The 24,022-nt window shown below is 42.5% G+C and overlaps 1 protein-coding gene across 1 annotated transcript in view; it reads left to right on the top strand.

Moving 5' to 3' along the window:
* The window catches only part of hmcn1 (hemicentin 1), a 757,099-nt gene that overhangs the window by 119,219 nt on the left and 613,858 nt on the right, over positions 1–24,022 (top strand). Inside the window, exons 3-4 of the mRNA XM_085982583.1 lie at positions 6,021–6,179; positions 11,733–11,855. Coding sequence (XP_085838709.1) covers positions 6,021–6,179; positions 11,733–11,855 — 282 coding nt within the window. The remainder of the gene's footprint in view (positions 1–6,020; positions 6,180–11,732; positions 11,856–24,022) is intronic.

The raw sequence follows: 24,022 nt of genomic DNA on the forward strand, positions 1-24,022 counted from the left end.
ACAAATCGATACAGAGATTAGACCCGTTACAACTTTATTTTTATTGCTACTGAAGTTTTTTCATGCTTGTGAAGGAAAATCAATGAACAGGACGCTCCAAATGATTATTTGAAAGAATCATCAAAATCAGACTTTACTTTCGTATTTTATCTTTCCATAAATTCCAGGAATTTTTTTTGTGGTGTGGGGTTCTCATTGATGGGTGAAAACTAAGAGGGGATTTTTAACTTCAAATGGGTGGGTTTGGCGCAGCGGGGTAGTAAAATGGTTAAAAATGGGATTCCTAACCTGATCCCGCCTCCAACCCGCCCACTTCCGGTTTTAACGGGGGCAGGCGACCAACCCGCTCCCAGGGGGAAAAATGCCAATTTAAATATTATAATGAGGCTGGAAGCCTCTTTTTTAACCTCCATTCTGTTTTTAACTGCACGTGGATGGGTTTCAAACAATTTGTGAAACCCGGCAGTTATACCAAGACGGGGACTGCTGGATCCAGGAGGTAAATGCCTTTATACCTACCTCCTGGATCCAGAGTCCCTACCTAATCCACCCTCCACGATCGGAGACACCCCCACAAAGCCTCCGATCACCCCCTCCCCCAGGCCAGGCAGTCCCCCCCACCCTCAGCGATGATGTTCAGGTCGGCCACAATCCTTGGGCGGCTGGCCACGGTCTTCCCTTCACCTCACCCCACCGCAACCCCCCCCCCCCCCCATGACCCCCAATCCATTTAATGACCCGGCCCAACCCTCATCCTCTACCTCCTTCCCCCCCCGCTCCCCCCACCCCCCAACCCTGAACCTCTACCCCCCACCGATCCCTTTAACGGCCCAGCCCCCATGCGAACCCTCCCTTCTCTGTGCAGCCGAAGGCCTACCTGCCTGTAGCCAGCCAGCCTCTTAATGCAAATCAGATCCTTGCTGTTAAAGTCAGCAGGGCCTGTGGGAAACCCGGCCTCCTATGTTTCCTGCCCCCGCCCACAACCCGCCTTCCTCCACAAAATTCCGGCCTAAGTGTCTCCTGAGTTTCCTAAAATAAACTCAGAATTCTCTCTTTTCCTGTGGCGGAAATGGGTTTAAAGACCCGCACACATCGTATTTGTGTTGCCAGCACTGTGCATTAGTGTGTTAGGGAGACACCATTTTCAGCACAAAATATTGGAGAATTTATATTTACTTTTTTTTTTGATTAGCTAATCATCTTGGCGTAAGCAGCCTCTTCTATCATAATTTAATTCATGGTGCAAACTGTACACTGGTTTTATGAAGGGAGCTGGAAGAAGTGCATTTGTCTTATTTCGTTTTACTGAGTCTCTGAATGTCAATAATAAAGCAAATTTTTTATGGTCCCTAATTCTTTTCATCAGTTATAATGATATTTTGTGATATTCCGTGTAAATGGCAGATTTTAATAATTTTCTCCAGATTTACTCAGGTCCATTTTTTTCCTCTCTTTCCCCTCCACCCCCCCCCCCCCCCATTTTCACATTCTAAAAATAAAATCCAAAAAGCTCAGTGCTGGTGCTGCAAACCGTCTATTTTTGCCTGTTAGAGAACATCTCTTGCCACCAGTGAAAATATTGATGGCACGTCAAAGTGGAAATTGAAGCCCATAGCTCTGTAATTGCCTCCCTAAACCTCTCTGCCTCCCTCACTTCTTTTGAGAACCTCTTAAAACCCACCTCTTTGACCAAACTTTTATTCACCCCATCACAGTGGTTATGCTACAGGACTAGTTGTTGTTGTTGTACTTGTTTGGGATCGAGGCAACTGTGTGCGAGGAGGTGAATGGCCAGGCATCGCATCTCCTGTTTCTGCATAGACAGCTGCCAGGAGAAAGGCAGCTGGAAGTAGGGATGTTGAAGGAGTGCACTAGGGTGTCCAGAGGGAATGGTTTCTCCAGAAGAGGGGAGGGGACCTTTGGAACAGGAGTAGGCCATTCAACCCATCGAGCCTGTTCCACCAATTTAATTTGATCATGGCTGATCTGTATTCTCAACTCCATTTACTCGACTTTGATCTACATCCCTTGACACTTCTACCTAATAAAATTCTGTCGATCTCATTCTTGAAAATTTTAGTTGACTCGGCTTCCACTGCCTTTTGGGGGAGAGAATTCCACATTTTCACTACTCGTTGTGTGAAAAAGTGCTTCCCGATTTCACTCCTAAATGACCTCGCTCTAATTTTAAGATTATGCCCACTTGTTCTGGATTCCCCCACCAGAGGGAATAGCTTCTCTGTATCTACTCTATCGAATCCTTTTATCATTTTAAACACACCAATTAGATCACCCATCAACCGTCTAAATTCAAGGGAATACAATCCAAGTTTATGCAACCTGTCCTCAGCATTTAACCCTTTTAAGCCCTGGTATCAGTTTGGTAAATCTAAGGCCAATATAGCCTTCCTGATGTTCAGTGCACAGAACTAAACACAATACTCCAGATGGAGTCTGACCCATCTGAGAGGAAGATCTGCTTGGTGGAGTGAACATGTTGTAGGTAGTGGAAATGGCTGAAGATGATATGGCAAATGCAGAGGCTGGTGGTGGGGTGAAAGGTGAGAGAGGGGTAAGGGCAGAAGCACTGGAAATGGGATGGACCTGGTCAAGCCCTGTTGACCACTGCAGAGAGGAATCCTGGGGAAAAAGGAGATTTCAGAAACTCTGGTGTAGAAGGCAGAATCATCAGAGCAAATGCATATTTTGTTTTTTACAAGTGAAAGAATTGTGCATACCGATCACTTAATTTACAAATCCTGTGTAACTACATGTTTTCACATGTCTGGGTTGTTCTTGAGTTATTAGTTTGTTTTTTTAAACTGTTGGGCAAGCTTTTTGCTAATTTTCTAGGTTGGCATGTATAGATGCTGCCGATGGGCCATTTTGGCGTGGAGGTCTAGTGATTAAGACACTTGTCTCGCACACCATAATTGTGATTTTGAGTTCTGCAAAGATTGACATCAAGCCTTCTAACACTGAAAGTGATCTGCTATATGGGTTAGTCAACTACCAAGGCAGGAGCATAGGTAGGGATTGACACTTCCTGTGGCGATCACAGAAGCCTATTCATTCTTGAAACCGCACTGGTGCTGGAAGCAGCAAAGAAGATCTCAGCCTGCTTTCCTGACTAGAGGAAGATTGATGGCAGTAAGGAGCTCGAAGTGGGAAGGAAAATAAAAGACCCCATTATTTAAAACAAAACATGCAGTTTTCATTTTTTATAACTTTGTGGTAGAACAGCGGGAAGAAATTAACTAGTAACTGTAGGACCGATCTACAGGCGCACAAATACTAGTCAGTTCTCCCCTCCCCCATATGATACACTTCTCTGCTGAGGATGAATTCAGGACATAAGTGAATACTTTCTATGTAATTGAAGTTACCTTCATAATTTTCTGTCTGTCTCCAGTCTTCTCTATGAGTTCTTCCTGTGAAAGTCAAAGGCTGCATTTTTGTGTAGGTCTCTGTGATTAAGGAGGGCAATCCAGCAGCCCTCTAACTGTCACATTCCTAATGATTTCGGAACTGCAGGAAACGTTACTTTTTTAAAGGGGGAGTAGATGTTGGAATGATTTTCAGCTAGTGCTTGAGGGCTTGTTTTTTATTTTGTTCTTGCCAAATGCTGTTGCTAATGGGGAAGAGGACAATTTGCAGCCAGCATTCCACTCATTTTGATACAGCTATCTTGATTCCAGATGTGCCCTTCTGTTGAGCCTGAAAGCTATGTTGTACATCAATTTATACATTATTAGTATACAATATATTATATACAGTCCTAAGCTGACGCGAAAACATTAATTACCTACTGCCCTGCATGCCAAAGACGACATACCCATTATAAAACAACAAATTAGATTATCTTTAAAATGTTCTATAAATTTTATTTAAATCATTGTGTATTAATATATTTAAAAACTCAAGTTATGATGTATACTAAAATTAATGTTTTTTAAATAAATAGCACGAACACTTCTTCACCCAAAGAGTGATTAATACGTTTGAGTAGGGTAGCGGAAGCAAGAACTTTGGAGATATTTTTAAATTGGGGATCTCTTATTTGGCTTTTCGGATTTTAATCTTCAATAACATTAGTCAATATTATTAAAGACCAATTCCACTATGTATAAACCACTTCAAAGATGCAGTCAGTGAAGACACATTTAAAACACTTATTTTAAGAAAATGAAGATGTTCACATAGGCTTATCCGACCAGTCCTGACCAAAATGTCTGCTCCTCCAACAGGCAATATTCAAGTTTAAAATAGCAATCAAAGCAATGACCCTCAAAGAACAGATCCTCAAAAATGAAATGAAGCAAGTAATTGAAAGTAGCGAGACTTGCAGGTGTTTATGATCTAGACAGGATCAGGACACCCATGACTATGAAAACTGCTCCAGGCCGAACAGTTATGGCTGTTCTGGCGGACCCCTGGCATAACTTTGGGAATCTGCCAGCATAGCTGCAAACTTGTGTGAACATCTTTGGAATTTGCCTCCCCAGTGATATTGTCAATTAAGGTTGCTGGCCACAGCCTTTTTTTTCCATTATTGTATTGAATTCTACACCAAATGGCTGCTTTGCAGGCTACCTTCGACCAGTAGTTTTAAAACAAGAGTAACAGAAGCAAGTGCTGTCTGAGGCGGACCAGTAATTGCACCCGTACTAACTTTATAACACTTGATATGTTGAGCCAATTCAGAAGAATAAACTTCCTATTTAATTGGCACTGTTTTAGTTATGGGCTGCTTGAATCTGGGATCTCCCAAGAGTAAGGAGCAAAAAGGAAGATGAATATTATCAGTAACTATCTGTTATGAAGGGTGATGGCTTGTGGAAATTGAGTTTTCAGCTGGGAGAAAAGTCCTGGTATGATGATTACATAGGATAAGAGCACCACATTCTATTATATAAAATGTAGTATTGAGGAATTTCATGAATCCCATAATTTTTGAGGATACTTATTTATTTCATGTTTTGCAAATAGTACATTTGGTAGGGGTGCTGAGAGATCAACATGATTCTCATAAATTTCATTACAGATTAGAGGAATCTGGAGCTCCATCTAATTGAAGAGGATAATATGGATTCCAACAGTGACTGAGTGATGTTGGTTAGAAATAACACTAATTCTGTTAGAAGAGAAAGATTGTTGTAATGGTCTTTTGTTTTGAATCATCCAAATGACAAAGCTCATAGATTCTATGATTCTTTAATTGCCTTTTACATTATTATGATCAAAGACGTTTAGAACAGGATGTCTATGGGACCAGCCTGTAAAATCCAACAAAACAAACACCATTGCTATGAAATATGTGATGAAGGCCATGTGTTTTTGTAAGGCATAAGTTCTTGATGGCACAAGAAGTTTAACACAGTCCACCCTTTCTGCCCTTTGACTTTGTATTGATGGCACTCCGAATTGCAAAATGAAAAAAGCAGAAGAGAGTCAAAAACCTTACAAGTACATATTTTAATTCAGTTATGATAATGTGACATTACTACATGATCTTTCATCAAAAGTCATTGTCGTCCACTCTGAATAGCACAGTTAACTGCCACAGTGTGAAACTGAGCCTTGCTGTTTCCAGGTTTAATCCCTGGTTTGTGATGAGTTGGCTAGGATGGCTGTTTCAGTGCCAGTTGGGTTAGAAAGGGAAAAATCAGCTAGGGTTCCTGCTTGTAGTCATTACCCAGTGATCCTTGTTAGAAGTGCATGTGTATAGACATTGGGTGAGAACTGGATCAAGCTCAGCTGTGATGTCTCTTTACCCAGCTGACACACTCACGTCTCACACATGTAGAATGACCACTTGGGAAAGGGTGTCTTGTGAGCTGGAGCTAGACCCTAGCAAGAGTTGGCACCTTCATGCGAAGAGGGAAGAAACTTGGCATGGGATTTCCCCCCCCTAAATTACAATAAATACAACAATAAATAAGTCAGTTCCACCGATCCTTGTAGAAAGCTGGAGTTGAATACTGTTAACTTAAGATATTTTCTTATTGATTCAAAAACAGGGTGGTGGTGACTGCCCAGAAATGAGCATCGGTGCAATCAAAATTGCTTTGGAAATTTCCCTTCCTGGATCTTTTATCTACGTCTTCACAGATGCAAGGTCAAAGGACTACAGGCTCACTCATGAAGTTTTGCAGCTCATTCAGCAGAAGCAATCTCAGGTGAGTCATGTATTCAATACACACAGGACTTGGGTTTCACAGTAACTTAAAAAATTGGGGGATGATGAAATATATAAATGATTCAGTTCATATATTTTGCATGCTTTCACATACCCTTCTTTAAACATTTAACATTAAATTCAGAACAAAACAAACTAACCACTTAAATCTTCAACATAATATCACTATATACAGCTCTTTAGGGGAGTGCATTTTGACACGCTACTGATTGGACAAGGCAATTCTATTTATCAACCATACACATCTAGAAGTTCTGATTTTGCTTTGTTGCCCCATAATAATATAAGAAATTCTAACACTGTTTAGAGTCTTTCTCGGAGCATAGGTAGTCTATCATGTTTATAAACAGTGTAGCAAGGAGAAGACCATTGGTCCATCTAGTCTACTCTTCCATACCCTGATTAGTTTCCTTACCATGACTCCGAAACTAATATTCCTGTATTATCTTTCCTAATAGGGAATCATCCAGTCCTTTTTTAAAAGCTGGCCTGGCTTTCTGTTCCATCACCTCCACTGGTACCTTGTTCCACAATTCAACCATCCTCCTTAGGCACCCTTAACTTAAAATGGTGTCCCTTACTTCCCAATCCTGCACCTGACAGGAGAACATTCCTGGACACACATACACCATACTCAGAAAAAGCTGAAAGACCTCTTTCAAATGCCTTCATGTTCACCTTATCCAGAGAGTAAAGTCCCAGAAGAAACAATCTTTCTTCATAACAGTCCTCTAAATTCAAAAACTGCCTTATAGCCTTCCTATGAACTTCCTTCAATAATTCTATATTTGTTCTGTAATATGGAGACCAAAACTGCACACAGTACCTCAGATGCTGCCTCGCTAAGGCTAGATAAAATTTCAATATTACCTCCTTAGACTTACAAGTCACACCATTAGTTATACACCCCCAAATTTTGTTTACTTTTTTAACCGCCTGTGAACATTGATCAGATGGTTTTAACAATCGCACTACAACAATGAAAATGCTGCAGATGTCTTTCCTGCTGTGTTAACTTATTATATTATTCCTGCTACTGGACTCCATATTCACCCCTCCACCACTAGTGCACTGTTGTTGCAGTATGTATGATCTGCAGGATACACTACAGCAATGCCCTGTTTACTTCAACAATTCCTCTTGCCCCTGCTAGCGCTATCACCAAGTAGAACAAGAGCAGCAATGTCATGGGAACACCATCACCTCCGAGTTGCCTTCCAAGTCACACCATCCTGACTTGGACATATATTTTCATTTCTTCTTCGATACCAGGTCAATATCCTGGAATTCTCTACCTAACATCATTGTGGGAGCATTATCGTTATAAGGAGCGCAGTGATTCAAGGCGAAGGCACAGCACCACCTTCTCAGGACAGTGAGGGATGGGCAATAAATGGGGCTTTGCCAGCGTCGACAACATCTCAACATCAAATTTAAAGAAAAAAAATGTAATCCTCAATATGTTATATGGGACAGCGTCAATGCTTTCCTGAAATCCATTGACATTGATGTGGAAAAAGACCAGATACAGATGGAGAAGTGAAGCAATGCCCTTTTGTTCCACTTTTTTGGCATGGGCGAAGGCATTGGTAAATTAATATGATCAAGTACTGGAGAAGTGAATTACTTTTATCACCCAATATTGGCGTAATTTAATTTATATAGTACAAGCAAGATGTAGAGCAAAGCTCCCTGCACACTGTCCAAAATGGTGAAATTCCTATCTTCACTAATTTTGGTGAAAAAATACACGTGTAATGGGCCTTAACTTGAAGACCCTGACAGTACCAGCGTCAATTTCCTCAGTAACTCGACAAAGCATTGTAGTGGCCTCTCTGAGAGAAATGATCAATTTAGTGCCAATTAGGGGCAGTTTTGTGCTGTGGAACCCCACCCCCCCTCCCTACTCCAGAAACGGATTCAAACAGCTGAAACTCATTTCAATTAGGACTATTACAGCCAGCAAGGGATAGGAAATTTTCATCCCATCAATAGCAGCTGTATTTGAAGCTTGACTGCTCCACCATTCAGCTCCTGATATATTGTTTTTGATTACATCACAATTATTTATTTTATAGGCTTATCTATGGTAGGACTTACAGAATTACTGTTTGTTTTACTAGCCAGGAAACTTGATAATTTGGCATGTTTCGCTCTCCATTTGCCTGACTGAGCCAATGCAGTGCTGAGTTTGTTTACTCAGAGAGTCTCCAGTTGTTCTGAGGAAGCAAAAGTGGTTAATGCAAAGACCGGAAATCTGTACCACTGAGATACATCAGTTAAAACATTCAGACAGTGTTGAAATACAGAATTGTGCTGTAAACTCAAAATCTGTCTGCCAAGAAATGTTATACTTGGACCTAGATCAAGATTTCTGTAGATTATTATATATAAAAGTAATTGAGTTATCTCTCCCTATTCATTGGCTAAACCTTGGCTAAACCACTGTGCTGGTGGAAGGGGCCATTAACAGAGCAAGGGGGAATGTTTTTTGTTGCCACCTCAGCTGAATTTCAGACCCAGGAGGAAGAGAAAATACATTTATTTTAAAATTAGAACTGGAGAAACTGTAATGCTGTAGTGGGACTGATTTGGAAGTGATCTGCACAGCAGAATTCTGCTGAGATAATGTATATAATTATCTGACACTCATTGGAAAAAATCAAATTCCCTCAGTAATTTAAAAAAAAACATGTTTTCGGAAGTTGTCAGCCAGATGATTTGGTTGGCCATCCCACCATGGAATAAATAACAACCCTGCCTGTTTTCTGTGTCTCTCATGCATTGGCAAACGAATCCAGAAAACACAGAGTTGTCATGTCTAAGGGCCCACCCACTACTCAGCAGCATTGCTGAATAGGTTCACTGTTCCTGGATATACATGGAGGCAATATCAAAAGTCTGTCAGTTTGGTGCTCAGTTTCGACCTGTCAGGAATCAACTATTCTTCATGACTATGATATCATATTAGCTAGTGGCTGTAAGTAGTAGCATTCGTCTTCAGTTAAAATGCAATTCAAGTATTAGACATAGGAACCTAATAGAAAATGTATATATAGTTCTTTTTTTTAAAATCACTTTGTCTCCCTCCCAGTCTCCATACTATGCCATGCACTGTTTCATAATCTCAGCAAGGACAGTGTGTCCCTTGAGGAGAGGGGGGGGAGGGGAGTTCAAGCAAGGTTCTCACTATTGATTTCTATCCAGGGACCTCTGGTGGAAAATGTCCAAGTTTGGATGCTGAGTGATAATTTAACTGTGAAGACACTTTGTGATAAGATTGCTTGTTGGCACTCATTGTCTAGGCTCACATATAAAGGACTGATCAATTGGTCATAGTCCTAGAAGGCTACTGGTGCCTGTCAAATCATAACCCCAGGACGAGTCACTGCCTCCTGGAAAAGCAGACTAAAGGAAGAATATTAAGAAAATGTGGCAGATGGAAATAACTTTTATCTTTGAGATTTTTGATTCCTTCATATAACTGTGGCATATTTTTAGGTGTCAAAAGTATTATAAAAATTTTGCAAAGTGTTATTATATTTTAGTACCTAACACTGGGTACGTAGAAATAAAACAGGAAACGGAAGGATATTTATAGTAAAGGGCCATAACACCAATCTGTTAGAACATAAGAAATAGGAGCAGGAGCAGGCCAATCGGCCCTTCAAGCCTGCTCCGCCATTCAATAAGATCATGGCTGATCTGATCCTAACCTCAAATCCACTTTCACTCTCCACCCCACCCGAACCCATGTGATCTCCCGGGAGAGGCGAAAAACCAGATAAAAAACCCAATGGCCAATTTGGGAGAAAAAATCTGGGAAATTCCTCTCCGACCCATCTAGGCAATCGAAACTCGTCCAGGAGATCACTCTGTCCCTGTATTTCCTGCAGTACTTACCTTCTGTAAGAGGTGATCTCCACCCCAGCCAGGAACAGGCCCAATTTACTCTTAAAGGACTCCTAGCTGGCAGTCTGTTCCCGAGGTCTCCACTAATCCCTGTGAATAGAACCATCTCCTGAAATCTAACACAGAATTCGAACACAAGAAGTAGGAGCAGGACCAGGCTACACGGCCCCTGGGCCCGCTCCGCCACCTACAGGGCCATGACCGATCCGAACCTAACCTCATGTCCGATTTCCTACCCGCTCCCCGTAACCCCTAATTCCCCTTCCTTCTAGGAAACTGTCTATTTCTGTTTTAAATTTATTTAATGATGTAGCTTCCACAGCTCTCTGGGGCAGCAAATTCCACAGACCTACCACCCTCTGAGTGGAGAAGTTTCTCCTCATCTCAGTTTTGAAAGAGCATCCCCTTATTCTAAGATTAAGCCCCCTAGTTCTAGTTTCACCCATCATTGGAAACATCCTCACCGCATTCACCCGATCAAGCCCCTTCGCAATCTTATATGTTTCAATAAGATCGCCTCTCATTCTTCTGAACTCCAATGAGTAGAGTCCCAATCTACTCAACCTCTCCTCATATATCAACCCCCTCATCCCTGGGATTAACCGAGTGAACCTTCTTTGTACTGCCTCGAGAGCAAGTATGTCTTTTCTTAAGTATGGACACCAAAACTGTATGCAGTATTCCAGGTGTGGTCTCACCAATACCTTGTCCAAGTGCAGCAATACCTCCCTGTTTTTATATTCCATCCCCCTAGCAATAAAAGCCAACATTCCATTGGCCTTCTTGATCACCTGCTGCACCTGCATACTAACTTTTTGTGTTTCATGCACCAGGACCCCCAGATCCCTTTGTACTGCAGTACTTTCCAGTTTCTTGCCATTAAGATAATAACTTGCTCTATGATTTTTCCTGCCAAAGTGCATAACTTCACACTTTCCAGTATTATATTCCATCTGCCAAATCTCTGCCCACTTACTTAGCCTGTCTATGTCCCCTTGCAGGTTTTTTATGTCCTCCTCACTCACTACTTTCCCTCCCATCTTTGTATCATCTGCAAACTTTGATATGTTACACTCGGTCCCTTCCTCCAAATCATTAATATAGATTGTAAAGAGTTGGGGTCCCAGCACTGACCCCTGCGGAACACCACCAGTTACTGATTGCCAGTCTGAGAATGAACCATTTATCCCAACTCTCTGCTTTCTGTTAGAGAGCCAATTCTCCACCCATGCCAGAATATTACCCCCAATCCTGTGATTTTTTATCTTGAGCAATAATCTTTTATGTGGCACCTTGTCAAATGCCTTTTGGAAGTCTAAATACACTACGTCCACTGGTTCCCCTTTATCCACCCTGTATGTTACGTCCTCAAAGAACTCAAGCAAATTTGTCAAACATGACTTCCCCTTCGTAAAACCATGCTGACTTTGTCCTATTAAATTATGTTTATCCAAATGTCCCGTTACTGTCTCCTTAATATCAATTAGCCCTTTTACTTGTCATAGTAATAAATCATCTGACATGGCTGTTGCATATTCAGTAGCAGTGGTGGAAAGGTCTGGAATTAATACACAAGAAGTTGCACTTGTATTCAGATTTGCATTTTTTTCCTTTTCTTCAGGTTGTATTTGTGCTCACTGGGGACTGTGATGATCGAAGCCATGTTGGTTATAAAGTATACGAGGAAATTGCTTCCACAAGTTCTGGCCAGGTCTTCCACCTTGACAAGAAACAAGTGAATGAGGTAAAGTAGGAAATAGGCATCCTTATAGTCTGTCAGGGCTGAGTGTCACTTCAATCAAGGAAGATACCTTTTGAGATGATATTTTTCAACATCAATTGATTAACCATAGTCAACATTTATGCCTATTATATTTATATTGGCCCTGAATTTGCGGTCAGTATGACAGTGTACTCTCCGAGTACGCCGTCATATCGCCTTTGAAACTGACTGCAAGATCGGGGCTAAATCCCAAACTTGCAATGTCAAGTTACGACTACACATAGGCTTCGCTGCGTCTTTCACCTCCTCATACAAATGAACGTGCTGGCGAAAAGTTGGGCTAATTGCCCACCCACTGCAATGTAATTATGCTGCAAAATGTTATGTCTTGTACAAACAGGCGTAGGAAGCCTGTTCCACAGCGTAAGGGGACTGGATGAGAAAATTGTCATAACAAAAAGATCTGTAGCAAGACAATGCTAAAACGGGAGATTTGTTTTAAGAGGTTATCATAATGAAGTGTTTGTAAGTGGACTGAATAAAGCAGTAAATGAGTGGTTTGTAACCTTTGTTTTAGTAACAAGTTAATAATCAGAGTGTAAAGTAATGAGAGACTTGTATTGCCAGTATGTGTTATAAGAGGTTTGTAATAACTGATGTTTATGAATTTTGAATAAACATACTTTGTTCTAATGAGAGATTTACAATAACAGATTGTTACCATGAGAAGATTGCAGTTACAGAATTTAATTTAATGGCAGCCTTTTAGTGTTAGATATTCTTTACAATGCATAGTTTATGACAATGAATTTTTACATAAACTCTGTTATTACAAACTATTTGTTATTATGATGAGTGATCTGCACTGATTGTTATAATGAGAAGTTTGTAATAGCAAAAATTGGCACAATGAAAGTTTTGCAATACTTTGTTTTAAAAGGAGGTTTGTAATAAATGTTTGTTGAGAGAACGATAGAATTTTTTTCGGAGTCACATATCTATCTATCTATCTTGTATATATAAAAGGATACTTCTGTCTGTCATTCCGTCTGTCTGTCTGTCTTGAATTAACTCTCAAGTTATAGAGCGTACCTACACGTGCGTTACGTCGAAAGAAAGCTGACGATTCCAGAACCGTCCTAAGCGTATTTACGTTTCGGCCGGACAAAAATTGCACCCGCTGTATCCAAAAAACGTTCAACATTCCGCTCATTATCCGCTCATTAGCATCGAGTGACGTCGAGGTCGACCAATCGTACGGCGGGTTCCTGGCGCGTGCGGCCGGGCCCTCCTACGGTCGAGTGACGGGACGATTGACCAATCCTACGCTTCGGTGACCTGATGGTCCACCAATCGGTGCCTGTGTGGGCGGGCCTTATCGTTCTGAACCGAGGTGAGTCGCCGCCATCTTGATTCCAAACATTTCCTTTCTTTTTCCCGCTTTCTGCGTGTTTCTTTTCAAATCTACAATTCCAGCAAAAAAAAAGTTGCTTTTAAAAGACAAATTGTTTTTTAAAAAAGTTAATTAATTTGTAAATCTTTTGTCTAACCTCTATAATTTTCCTACCTTTCACCGTTTTTCCAGGCCTCAAAGCCTGGGCGTCTGTTGACCAGCCACGCCCGAGCTAGACGCCTCCCGTCGCGATCGACAAAAGGCCAGCGATCACCGCCATCTTTGTGAAGGCTGGAGGGGGCGGGCCTGAGCCGAGCGTCGCCACCCGCCGCCATCTTAGTAAAGGCGGGCGTGGCGGGAGTCAGCATCCGCGTCATCTTCTGCCCGGAGTGCGACTTGAGTCCGGCCGGGCCTCATGCGGTAGGTTGCGCGGCGGCGTCTCTCTGGTCTTGAAGCTGGCTCGGGCGGGGAGATCGCGGGGGCGGGACATCGGGAGATCGGGGACGGGAGATCGGGGGGCGGGAGATCGGGGGGGCGGCACATCGGGAGATCGGGGGGCGGGACATCGGGAGGCGGGACATCGGGAGATCGCGGGGGCGGGACATCGGGAGATCCGGGGGGTGGGACATCGGAAGATCGGGGGGGGCGGGACATCGGGAGATCGGGGGGCGGGAGATCGGGGGGCGGGACATCGGGAGATCAGGGGACGGGAGATCGGGGGGCGGGACATCGGGAGATCGGGGGCGGGAGATCGGGGGGCGGGGCTCGGGGACTCCCCCTCCCCTTCCTCCCCCTCCCCTCCCCTTCCTCCCCCTCCTCCCCCTCCCCTCCCCTTCCTCCCCCTCCCCTCCCCTTCCTCCCCCCTCCCCCTCCTCCCCCCTCCCCTTCCCCCTCCCCCTCCTCCCCCCTCCCCCTCCTCCCCCCCACTCCCTCCCTCCCCTTCCTTTCCCTTCCTCCCCTCCCTCCTCCCCCCTACTCCCCCCTTCCTCCCCTCACCTCCCCCCTTCCTCCCCCCTCCCTCCCCCCCCTCCCTCCCCCCTCCCTCCCCTCCCCCCCTTCCCCCCAGTCGCGCTCTCTCTTCCCCCCAGTCGCGCTCTCTCTTCCCCCCCCCCCCCAGTCGCGCGCTCTCTCTCTCTCTCTCTCTCTCTTCCAACAACAACATGCCCTCGAAAAAGCCTCGGCACCGCCGGGCACTCCAGCTAGTATCTGTATAAAGGAGAGACAAACAAAGGTCCCTGGTATTCCCGTTGAATTTAGCTAGAATTTCACCGGGAATATTGGATTGGCAATTGGCTAAGAGTCAGGAAGTAAAAGGAGCACCGCCCCATGTGATCCCAGGTTCGCATACGCACAACGGTGTGCTCCTGGGCTGCGTGGGGGGTATGCTGTGCAGAACTCTGCAGCGTTTGAAAGGAAATTCTTGCAGGGAGGATCGCACGAGGTAGGTGCGGATTTCCTTGCGATGTCGGCGACATAGATATGGACTAAACTTGCCACAGATAGGGCATGTCCAAGCCAGTCTAAGTACCCTTTTAATGGCGTGATAAGCAATGTCCCCTCTTATATTTTTTTTCGTTGTGCGCGGTCCCTATAAGTGGCTGCACGGCTCATTCAAATTTTCACGCATGCACAGTTTCTCCAATGTAAAAACCAGTGAGCGGCCTGCGCGGGACTTCCAGACCACTGTGCGGCCGCGTGGCTTAGCAGGAATATTAGTGATAAGTCTTAATTACTGCCAAATAACCTCTCGTACTGAAAATGAGCTTTTACAATTGTGTGAGTTTCAGTCTTTCAGATTTTAATTGTTTTGGAGCTTTTTCAAAATAATTTTTTTTCTTTGTCTTTTTTTTCTCTCTTAATCCAATCTTTCTTTCCCTCTCTTTCTTTATTTTACTTTCTGTACCTGTTTTGTCGTTGAATTCACTATTCTAACTTACACTTCCTGGTTTAGACTGCGCTGTTCACTAACAATACTTTAATCTGATTGGTTAAGGAGACACATAGGCCCCGATTTTCCTCGAGTCATCGGGCGGGGTTTCAGGCATGTGGGGGGGGGGGGGGGAAATCCCGAATTTGGGGGACCCGACACCATCCCGCCCAAAACCCCGCCCCACGCAACTTTCAGGGGCGGCGGGTACCTGCCCTGCACTGGGACCCGCCGAAACCAGGCGGGAAGAGATTAGTGCCAATTAACTGCCTGTTAACAGGTAGTTAACAGGCAGTTTTTAGCCTAATCCCTATTTTGAGGGGTTTCGTGTGGGATTCCCGACGGCTCCAAACCACGCCAGGTTGAGCAGGCAGGCCGTCGGGTTGGAGGGGTCGCGATGTCGGTGCTCAGGTGAGTGATGGGTGCATGAGTGCAAAGGTAAGTGTGTTTGGTGTGTCTAAAGTGTGTAATAGAACTTTTACTTACCTGTAGTTACCTTCACAGCCTTTCTTCCTGTAGCCGTCGGGAGCCCATCACTCAGCCGTAACTTAAAGCTGAACGGCTGCGATCTATGAGAAGTGACAGCCTTCAGCTTTGAGTGCCGGTGACAGTTCTAACTGAGTCTGTGCAGAATGACTCATGTTAGAACTCAAACTGTCAGTGTTTCACAGCTTCAAACAGCTGTGAAACGCTGATATTTCATCTGTCAAGATTTCTTGACAGATGAAATTGCAGTCTGTGACGTCACCTGTTGCCGGGTGGTCCTTAATTGGCCTGCTGAGCCCGCTGGGCGGGCTTAACAAGGTCAATCAAGGGAAAATCACATGGATTGGCCGGACGTCGATGTAGGCGGGTCAAAAACCCGAAAGTTGAAGTCCCGCCTTCTTCCCGACAGGTTCGGGAAAACCTACCCCATAGTTTGCTTGCCCTATTCACACAGGTCCCAAATGCCAAAAGGACGTCGTGATGTTTGGATCTCCAACTTCCAGTGCAAAAGGTCATAGAAATTAAATGGGCAAGGACAAGTTTAACAAACGGTGGGCGCGTTCGTTCGCCGGCTGCAGTAAATTCTGGTCCGATCCCTTTTCCCCCTCCATTCAAGCCACAGTGCTATAGATAGTACCTTTTTCCTGTGGCTCTCCTTTTATATAGTGAACAGATACTTGCACATATAGTAAACATTTTTCCTGTTGATGCAGAAACTGGAGTCTGTTCTTCTTTATCATTTCATTCACTGCAGTTTTCTACCAGTAGACATTAAAACTTTACACTCTAGGGGGTGTCTTGAATTATTTCGCAGATGTGTATAATATGCTGTAGTGCATGTAAATTCAAACTTATTGACACATGAAGACTTGTTCTTAAGGTTCTGTGAAAGAATGGAAAGGTCACTGAACCAAACCTTTGGGAACAAATGTTGGTATGTTTGATACAATCTTTAATTGAAGAAATGTGTTGAAAAAATCCAGAGAAAACATTATTCTTTCAATATTTGTGGTTTACTTTTTGTGACAAAGAATGTCGCTTTGGTTAGTTTGGCAGAAATATTGAGGCTGAGGTACGGTACATACTTTATCAAAGTTCCCTAAAGCACAAATGTACTGTTCATCATGTTCAGATACTTTATACTCTTTCAATTAAAGCCATATTCTTTCTTTTGGCAAAGTGAGTGGAAACAGAAAAATAAATATAATCAAAAACTTGGAACTAATTAATATAAGAGATCATATGAAAATGTTCAGGTATTATTTACAAAATAATAAGCATCAGCAAGTGACAAAAATGTAGCAGTCGGGTGGGGTCACTAAGCAATTCATATGATGTTATAAACCATAACAGAAAGAAAGACTTGCATTTACATAGCGCCTTTCACGCCAACCGGATGCCTTAAAGCGCTTTACAGCCAGTGAAGTACTTTTGAAGTGTAGTCACTGTTGTAATGTGGGAAACACGGCAGCTAATTTGTGCACAGCAAGGTCCCACAAACAGCAATGTGATAACGACCAGATAATCTGTTTTTGTTATGTTGATTGAGGGATAAATATTGGCCAGGACACTGGGGATAACTCCCCTGCTCTTCTTCGAAATAATGCCATGGGATTTTTTGCCTCCACCTGAGAGAGCAGACGGGGCCTCGGTTTAATGTCTCATCCAAAAGACTGCACCTCCGACAGTGCAGCACTCCCTCAGCACTGCAGAGTGGAGTGGGACTTGAACCCACAACCTTCTGACTCAGAGGCAAGTGTGCCCACTGAGCCATAGCTGACACGTGGCTCAGTTGGTAGCAAAGATATAATGGTTTAAGAATGTTGTCTGAGCCCCAAGATTAGGTCGTATCCCTGAAGTTTTATCCTTCCTTTTTAAAAATAATGTTTGTGTTCAGTGTAATTAAGTTTATAAAAAAATTTTTGGACATTGTTTTATCCTATTTGTTCCATTTCTGTGAAGTGCGTGGATTGCTGAAAGCACAGTGGCCACAGTATGATATGGTTCTTTGTTTCATCTCTATTACAGATTTACCGAGAAATAATTTACAGTTGATTGCAGGGAAAGTTTGCGCCCACCATATTATACTCATTAATTCCACAATAGTTCCCTTTAACTATGAACTTCAAAGTAGTTTCCAAATCCCAACTAGGCCAAATTGGAGCAATTTGGATTTAGTTGGACATTTCCCAAGTTTCCACAGTTCAGATCAGTCTCGACTCTAGACACCACCTCTGGCCATTCAAGATAAATATATGATGGATGTTGTCAAAATTAACTGCTTAAGTTCCTTACAAATCTGATCGCATCATTAAGAAATGCATATGCTGAAACTAAGATTTGGATTCCAGTTCACTGTCTGTAACTACAGGTCAGTAAGACCTTCTGGCTCCACCACAGTCTGTACACATCACTTTCATACAGAGATGCAGCCATGTGTAAAGAGTAGAGAAAACCAGGAGAAATTCCAGAATTTGGAGCTGCGGGCAGGGGAGGGGGTCATAACCCATGCCAAAAAAAATTGTAGGGCAGAGAACATGTTGCTCTCATTTGTCCTCCACAGTGGTTGTGCGTATGCTTTCATACAATAGTGTGTAATTTGACACGCAAAGTCAGCAAGCAGCCCTAAGCATTAACATAAAAAATAGTTTAAGTCAAAGAGGGTCAATTGCTTACAATGTTAAGCAGGATGTCAGAACGACATACTCCTGTTGCTGGTTTATCATATCCATGAACACGACTGGATAGCGATTGGCAAAATCACGTGCTAGTTATGTTGATTGAGCTTGCAATGGGATAAATAGCACTATTATTTGGTACAAGTTGAGCATATTAAGGCTTGTAGATGGTACATTCAAATTGAATACAAAGTTGACTTTTTTAGTTCCTGACCATGACGTTGCTGTTTTGATTACTCTACAGTACCAGGCTGGATGTGCATATATTTAACCACCACTGCTGTTTATGCAGTCACTTTAGTGAGCATTTTGAATAAGTTTGTTTGATTAATTTTGAAAAAATGTGAGGGGTATTAGAAAAGAATGGGAACTGACTAATGTGGAAGGTGGGGTCACTTCTCATTAGTGAACATAGTATTTCGTTGAGGGAATGTGAAGGAAGGGTTGGTGAAAGAAATCTTGATACCAGACAGGTATGGAATATGTTCTTTGCATTAACTGTACTCTGTCACCTGTCAAATACCATGCTGCTATGCTAATAAAAGATTTTAAATTGCTTAGAGCACCTTGCATTAGATAAACCTATATGTGTTCTGGACAAACCTTATGGGAAAACCCCAGTGATTTTTTCATTAAGTCACATTCAACTGCCTTACAAGGTGAAATACGATGCTGTCCAGAGAGCACTAAACAAGAGCATTTTGTGGGTTGCTGCAGTATTTAGACTGAGATGAGAACAGAAAGCTTTAGGAAATGTTCTTCTACAAGTTAATGAGCTCTTCATTGCCCTAGTAGAAAAATTGCAACAAATGGTAATGTGGTTTAATTCATTTGTTTAGAACTTTGAATGCAAACTACTATAAATAATTGACTGATATGCTGCAAGCAATGACAAGATAACTGGTTTAGCTTCAAGATAAATATACCCATAGTGGCCAAGCTGCAGTCTGTTTCTCCAAGGAATGTGGAATAGAGCGCTGTGTTCTAAACTTCTAACAAAGGTCAGCTGCTCAGCCGGTTTGCCAAATCCAATGTGCGTGATTCCATTTGGATAATAATTTTGAATATTAGCTCAACTTTAGGAATGTAAGTGCTCTATTTATAAATACTCGTGGCTGTATTCTGGAACATAGCTTCATTGCTGTGAATGATGTGAATTTGAGGTTTTGTCAATTGTCTTTAATTTGGACTTGATTCTTAATTCTAATATAAATAGAACACAAACAAAGCAGCAAGAATATGTTTTTAGAAGGATTAAGTTTTAGCTCCGAACAATTATATTGACCATGCCATAGCAACTAGAGCTCATGGAGGTGAGCACCTGCTTTTTTGCAGTGAAGGTCACATATTTTGGCTCATGGTTGGTGTACTTACCTTCAATTTTTTTTAATGTTGCCAAACTCAGGCTTTAAAAGCATATTTATTAGAAACAGGGATAATTGAGGGGGTTAAAGCATTCCCATTGTTTTGAAGTCCTGGGAAAGAATAAGTTAGAGGAGGTGCTGTAACAATGAAATCTCCTTGTTATATGAACTGTATATTATTCTCCTACAGACACTTCCTCAGGTGCATTTCCCCAAGCTACTGAAAGGTAGCTTGGGGAAATATGTTATTGAGGTGAGACCAAAAAGCTGGTTTATTTCTCATACAACATATGATTGAACAAAGTAATGATTGCAACAAATTATAACGTATTTCATAACGTAGCTCATGACACAAAAAAATAAACACACCACTCTATCCTTCTTGGTGGGCTAAATATAATGGTCCTGAATTTATGGTTGGAGGTGTACCTCCGGAGTACACCTCTGACCTGCAAAACATTTCTGAACTTGCCTCCAGGCTCCCAAGCTACGGAGAGTTTGGGTCTCGGGCCCCCAGGCGTACGCCTGCGTGAACGCCCACTCATCCCAGGGAGGCAGGCAGTTCGGAGGGCCAGGTCCTCTAATCACAAAGGAGGATTCCATTGCAGTCATTTCTGAATGCAATCCCCTAATGACATGCAGTGGAATCCCCAAATAATTAAACAATTTACACAATTCTAATAAATATAAATGTTTTGATTTTCAAATTTAATTAAAAGTCCCTTCGTTACACCAAATACAATAAAAAATTAATTAAAACATTTTTTTAAAAATCCAGGCCAACATTTGCATAAACTAATTTTAAGTGTTTGTGCAACATTTTTTATTTTTAAATGTTTAATTTAAGATTTATAATAACCCTTACACTGAGTAAAGCAAACTCTACGCCTGTGCTTACCAGCCATAAGAGTTTTGTGGGCAATTGTTGGGCAAATAGCCCAAGTCTGCGCCAGCAAAACAGATTTTACTTTTGTTCTGGGTTTTTGAGCGTGCGCAGCGCAAGCGGAAACCCGGAGGTTGTGGGGCCTTTCAGAAGGATTACGACAGCGTACGCGTGGATACTGTGAATTCTGGCCCAGTGTTTCTGACCAGTACGTCTCTGAACCTAATCAGCATTAAGCTCAGGGAGAATACTCTCACTCCCTGTGTCTGTCTCTCTTATCATAAGAACATAAGAACATAAGAAATAGGAGCAGGAGTAGGCCAATCGGCCCCTCGAGCCTGCTCCACCATTCAATAAGATCATGGCTGATCTGATCCTAACCTCAAATCTTCTATCACTTTCCATCCCACCCGAACCCATGTGATCTCCCGGGAGAGGCGAAAAACCAGATAAAAAACCCAATAGACAATTTGGGAGAAAAAATCTGGGAAATTCCTCTCCGACCCATCTAGGCGATCGAAACTCTTCCAGGAGATCACTCTGTCCCTATATCTTCTACAGTACTTACCTTCTGTAAAGGCGATCTCCACCCCAGCCAGGAACAGGAATAAAACCATCTCCTGAAATCTAACACAGAATTAGAACACAAGAAGTAGGAACAGAACCAGGCTACACAGCCCTTGGGTCCACTCCACTACCCACAGGGCCATGACCATTCCGAACCTAGACTCATGTCCAATTTCCTGCCCGCTCCCCGTAACCCTTAATTCCCTTTACTTCTAGGAAACTATCTATTTCTGTTTTAAATTTATTTAATGATGTAGCTTCCACAGCTTTCTGGGGCACCAAATTCCACAAACCTACCACCCTCTGAGTGAAGAAGTTTCTCCTCATCTCAGTTTTGAAAGAGCAGCCCCTTATTTTAAGATTATGCCCCCTAGTTCTAGTTTCACCCATCATTGGGAACATCCTCACCGCATCCACCCAATCAAGGCCCTTCACAATCTTGTATGTTTCAATAAGACCGCCTCTCATTCTTCTGAACTCCAATGAGTAGAGTCCCAATCTACTCGAACCTCTCCTCATATGACCACCCCCTCATCCCCAGGCTTAACCGAGTGAACCTTCTTTGTACTGACTCGAGAGCAAGTATGTCTTTTCTTAAGTATGGACACCAAAACTGTATGCAGTATTTCAGGTGCGGTCTCACCAATACCTTGTATAACTGCAGCAATACCTCCCTGTTTTTATATTCTATCCCCCTAGCAATAAAAGCCAACATTCCATTGGCCTTCTTGATCACTTGCTGCACCTGCATACTAACTTTTTGAGTTTCGTGTACCAGGACCCCCAGATCCCTTTGTACTACAGTAGTTTCCAGTTTCTTGCCATTAAGATAATAACTTGCTCTATGATTTTTCCTGCCAAAGTGTATAACCTCACACTTTCCAGTATTGTATTCCATCTGCCAAATCTCTGCTTAGCCTGTCTATGTCCCTTTGCAGGTTTTTTATGTCCTCCTCACTACTTTCCCTCCCATCTTTGTATCATCTGTAAACTTTGATATGTTACACTCGGTCCCCTCCTCCAAATCGTTAATATAGATTGTAAAGAGTTGGGGACCCAGCACTGACCCCTGCGGAACACCACTAGTTACTGATTGCCAGTCTGAGAATGAACCATTTATCCCAACTCTCTGCCTTCTGTTAGATAGCCAATCCTCTATCCATGCCAGAATATTACCCCCAATCCCGTGATTTTTTATCTTGAACAATAATCTTTTGTGTGGCACCTTGTCAAATGCCTTTTGGAAGTCTAAATACACTACGTCCACTGGTTCTCCTTTATCCACCCTGTATGTTACTTCCTCAAAGAACTCGAGCAAATTTGTCAAACATGACTTCCCCTTCATGAAACCATGCTGAGTTTGTCCTATTAAATTATGTTTATCCAAATGTCCTGTTACTGTCTCCTTAATAATGGACTCTAACATTTTACCAACCACAGATGTTAGGCTAACAGGTCTATAGTTTCCAGCCTTCTGCCTACTACCCTTTTTAAATAAGGGTGTTACATTAGCAGTTTTCCAATCTGCTGGGACCTTTGCTGAGTCCAGGGAGTTTTGGAAAATTATTACCAATGCATCCACAATCCCTACCGCCACTTCCCTCAAGACCCTAGGATGTAAGCCATCAGGTCCAGGGGATTTATCCGGCTTAAGTCCCATTATTTTACCAAGTACCACTTCCTTAGTGATTTTAATCGTATTTAGCTCCTCTCCCCCTAGAGCCCCCTGTTTGTCCAGTGTTGGGATATTCTTAGTGTCCTCTACTGTAAAGACTGATACAAAATATTTGTTCAGCGTTTTTGCCATCTCCATGTTTCCCACCATTAATTTCCCAGTCTCATCCTCTAAGGGACCAACATTTACTTTAGCCACCCTTTTTCTTTTTATATAACTATAGAAACTTTTGCTATCTGTTTTTATATTTTTTGCTAATTTACTTTCATAATCTATCTTCCCTTTCTTAATCAATCTTTTAGTTATTTTTTGCTGTCTTTTAGATTGTCTCTGCAGATCATGTGTTTCCTTTTTGTTCCAAGCTGGACAGAAAATCAAGGCTGTATCCCTGAATTTCTCCCAACTGTCTGGGGATTGGCCAGCTGAGCTGCCAATTAAACCAGCGACTACCTTCCTAGGTGATGGTTCCCTGGCAACTAACCCCTGCTGAGCACAAATGAGTAGGGCCATTCCAGCAAACTCATGTATGACTGTTTACTGCGTTGTTTTTAACAAACCTCACTGTCTCGAGCAATCTTGATGGTCACTTTGTCTGAATCTAAACTACATTTCCCAGAAGCAGTGTGTTGGCCATTTTTATATAAATTATGCTGAAATTCTTCCATGGACAAATAGTCAGTAATCCTAAAATGTGATGGTGACCAATACAGGAAATCTTTTATCTGACTTGTCTTGCTTTCTGTTCTTTTTGTAATGTTTGTCATTTAAAGCATAATTTTAGAATAAAAAAGACAATCAAAATGTAGATTACAACTGTGCTCCTGGGGTCGGGTGGAGCAATTCAATAATTGGATCTGGAGGAAGGACTAAATTAATAGAATAGCAAAATACTGCGGATGCTGGAAATCCGAAATAACAACAGAAAATGCTGGAAAAACTCAGCAGGCCAGGCAGCATCCGTGAAGAGAGAAACAGAGTTAACGTTTCAGGTCGAAGACCTTTCGTCAGAACTGGAAAAAAGCAGGAAATGGAACAGATTTAAAAGCAAGTTTAGGGGCTGGGAAATGGGGGAGGGGATGAAAGAACAAAAGGGAAGGTCTGTGATAGGATGGAAGGCAGGAGAAGTAAAGAGACATTAAGAGATATTCAAGGCAAGTGGAGATGGTAATGAGACAGGTTAAGAAACAAAGGATGGCTCTAGATGAACTGTGAATT

The sequence above is a fragment of the Somniosus microcephalus genome, chromosome 3 (assembly GCF_052327205.1).
Source record: "Somniosus microcephalus isolate GS21.2 chromosome 3, FLI_Smic_1.0, whole genome shotgun sequence".
Taxonomy (NCBI): domain Eukaryota; kingdom Metazoa; phylum Chordata; class Chondrichthyes; order Squaliformes; family Somniosidae; genus Somniosus; species Somniosus microcephalus.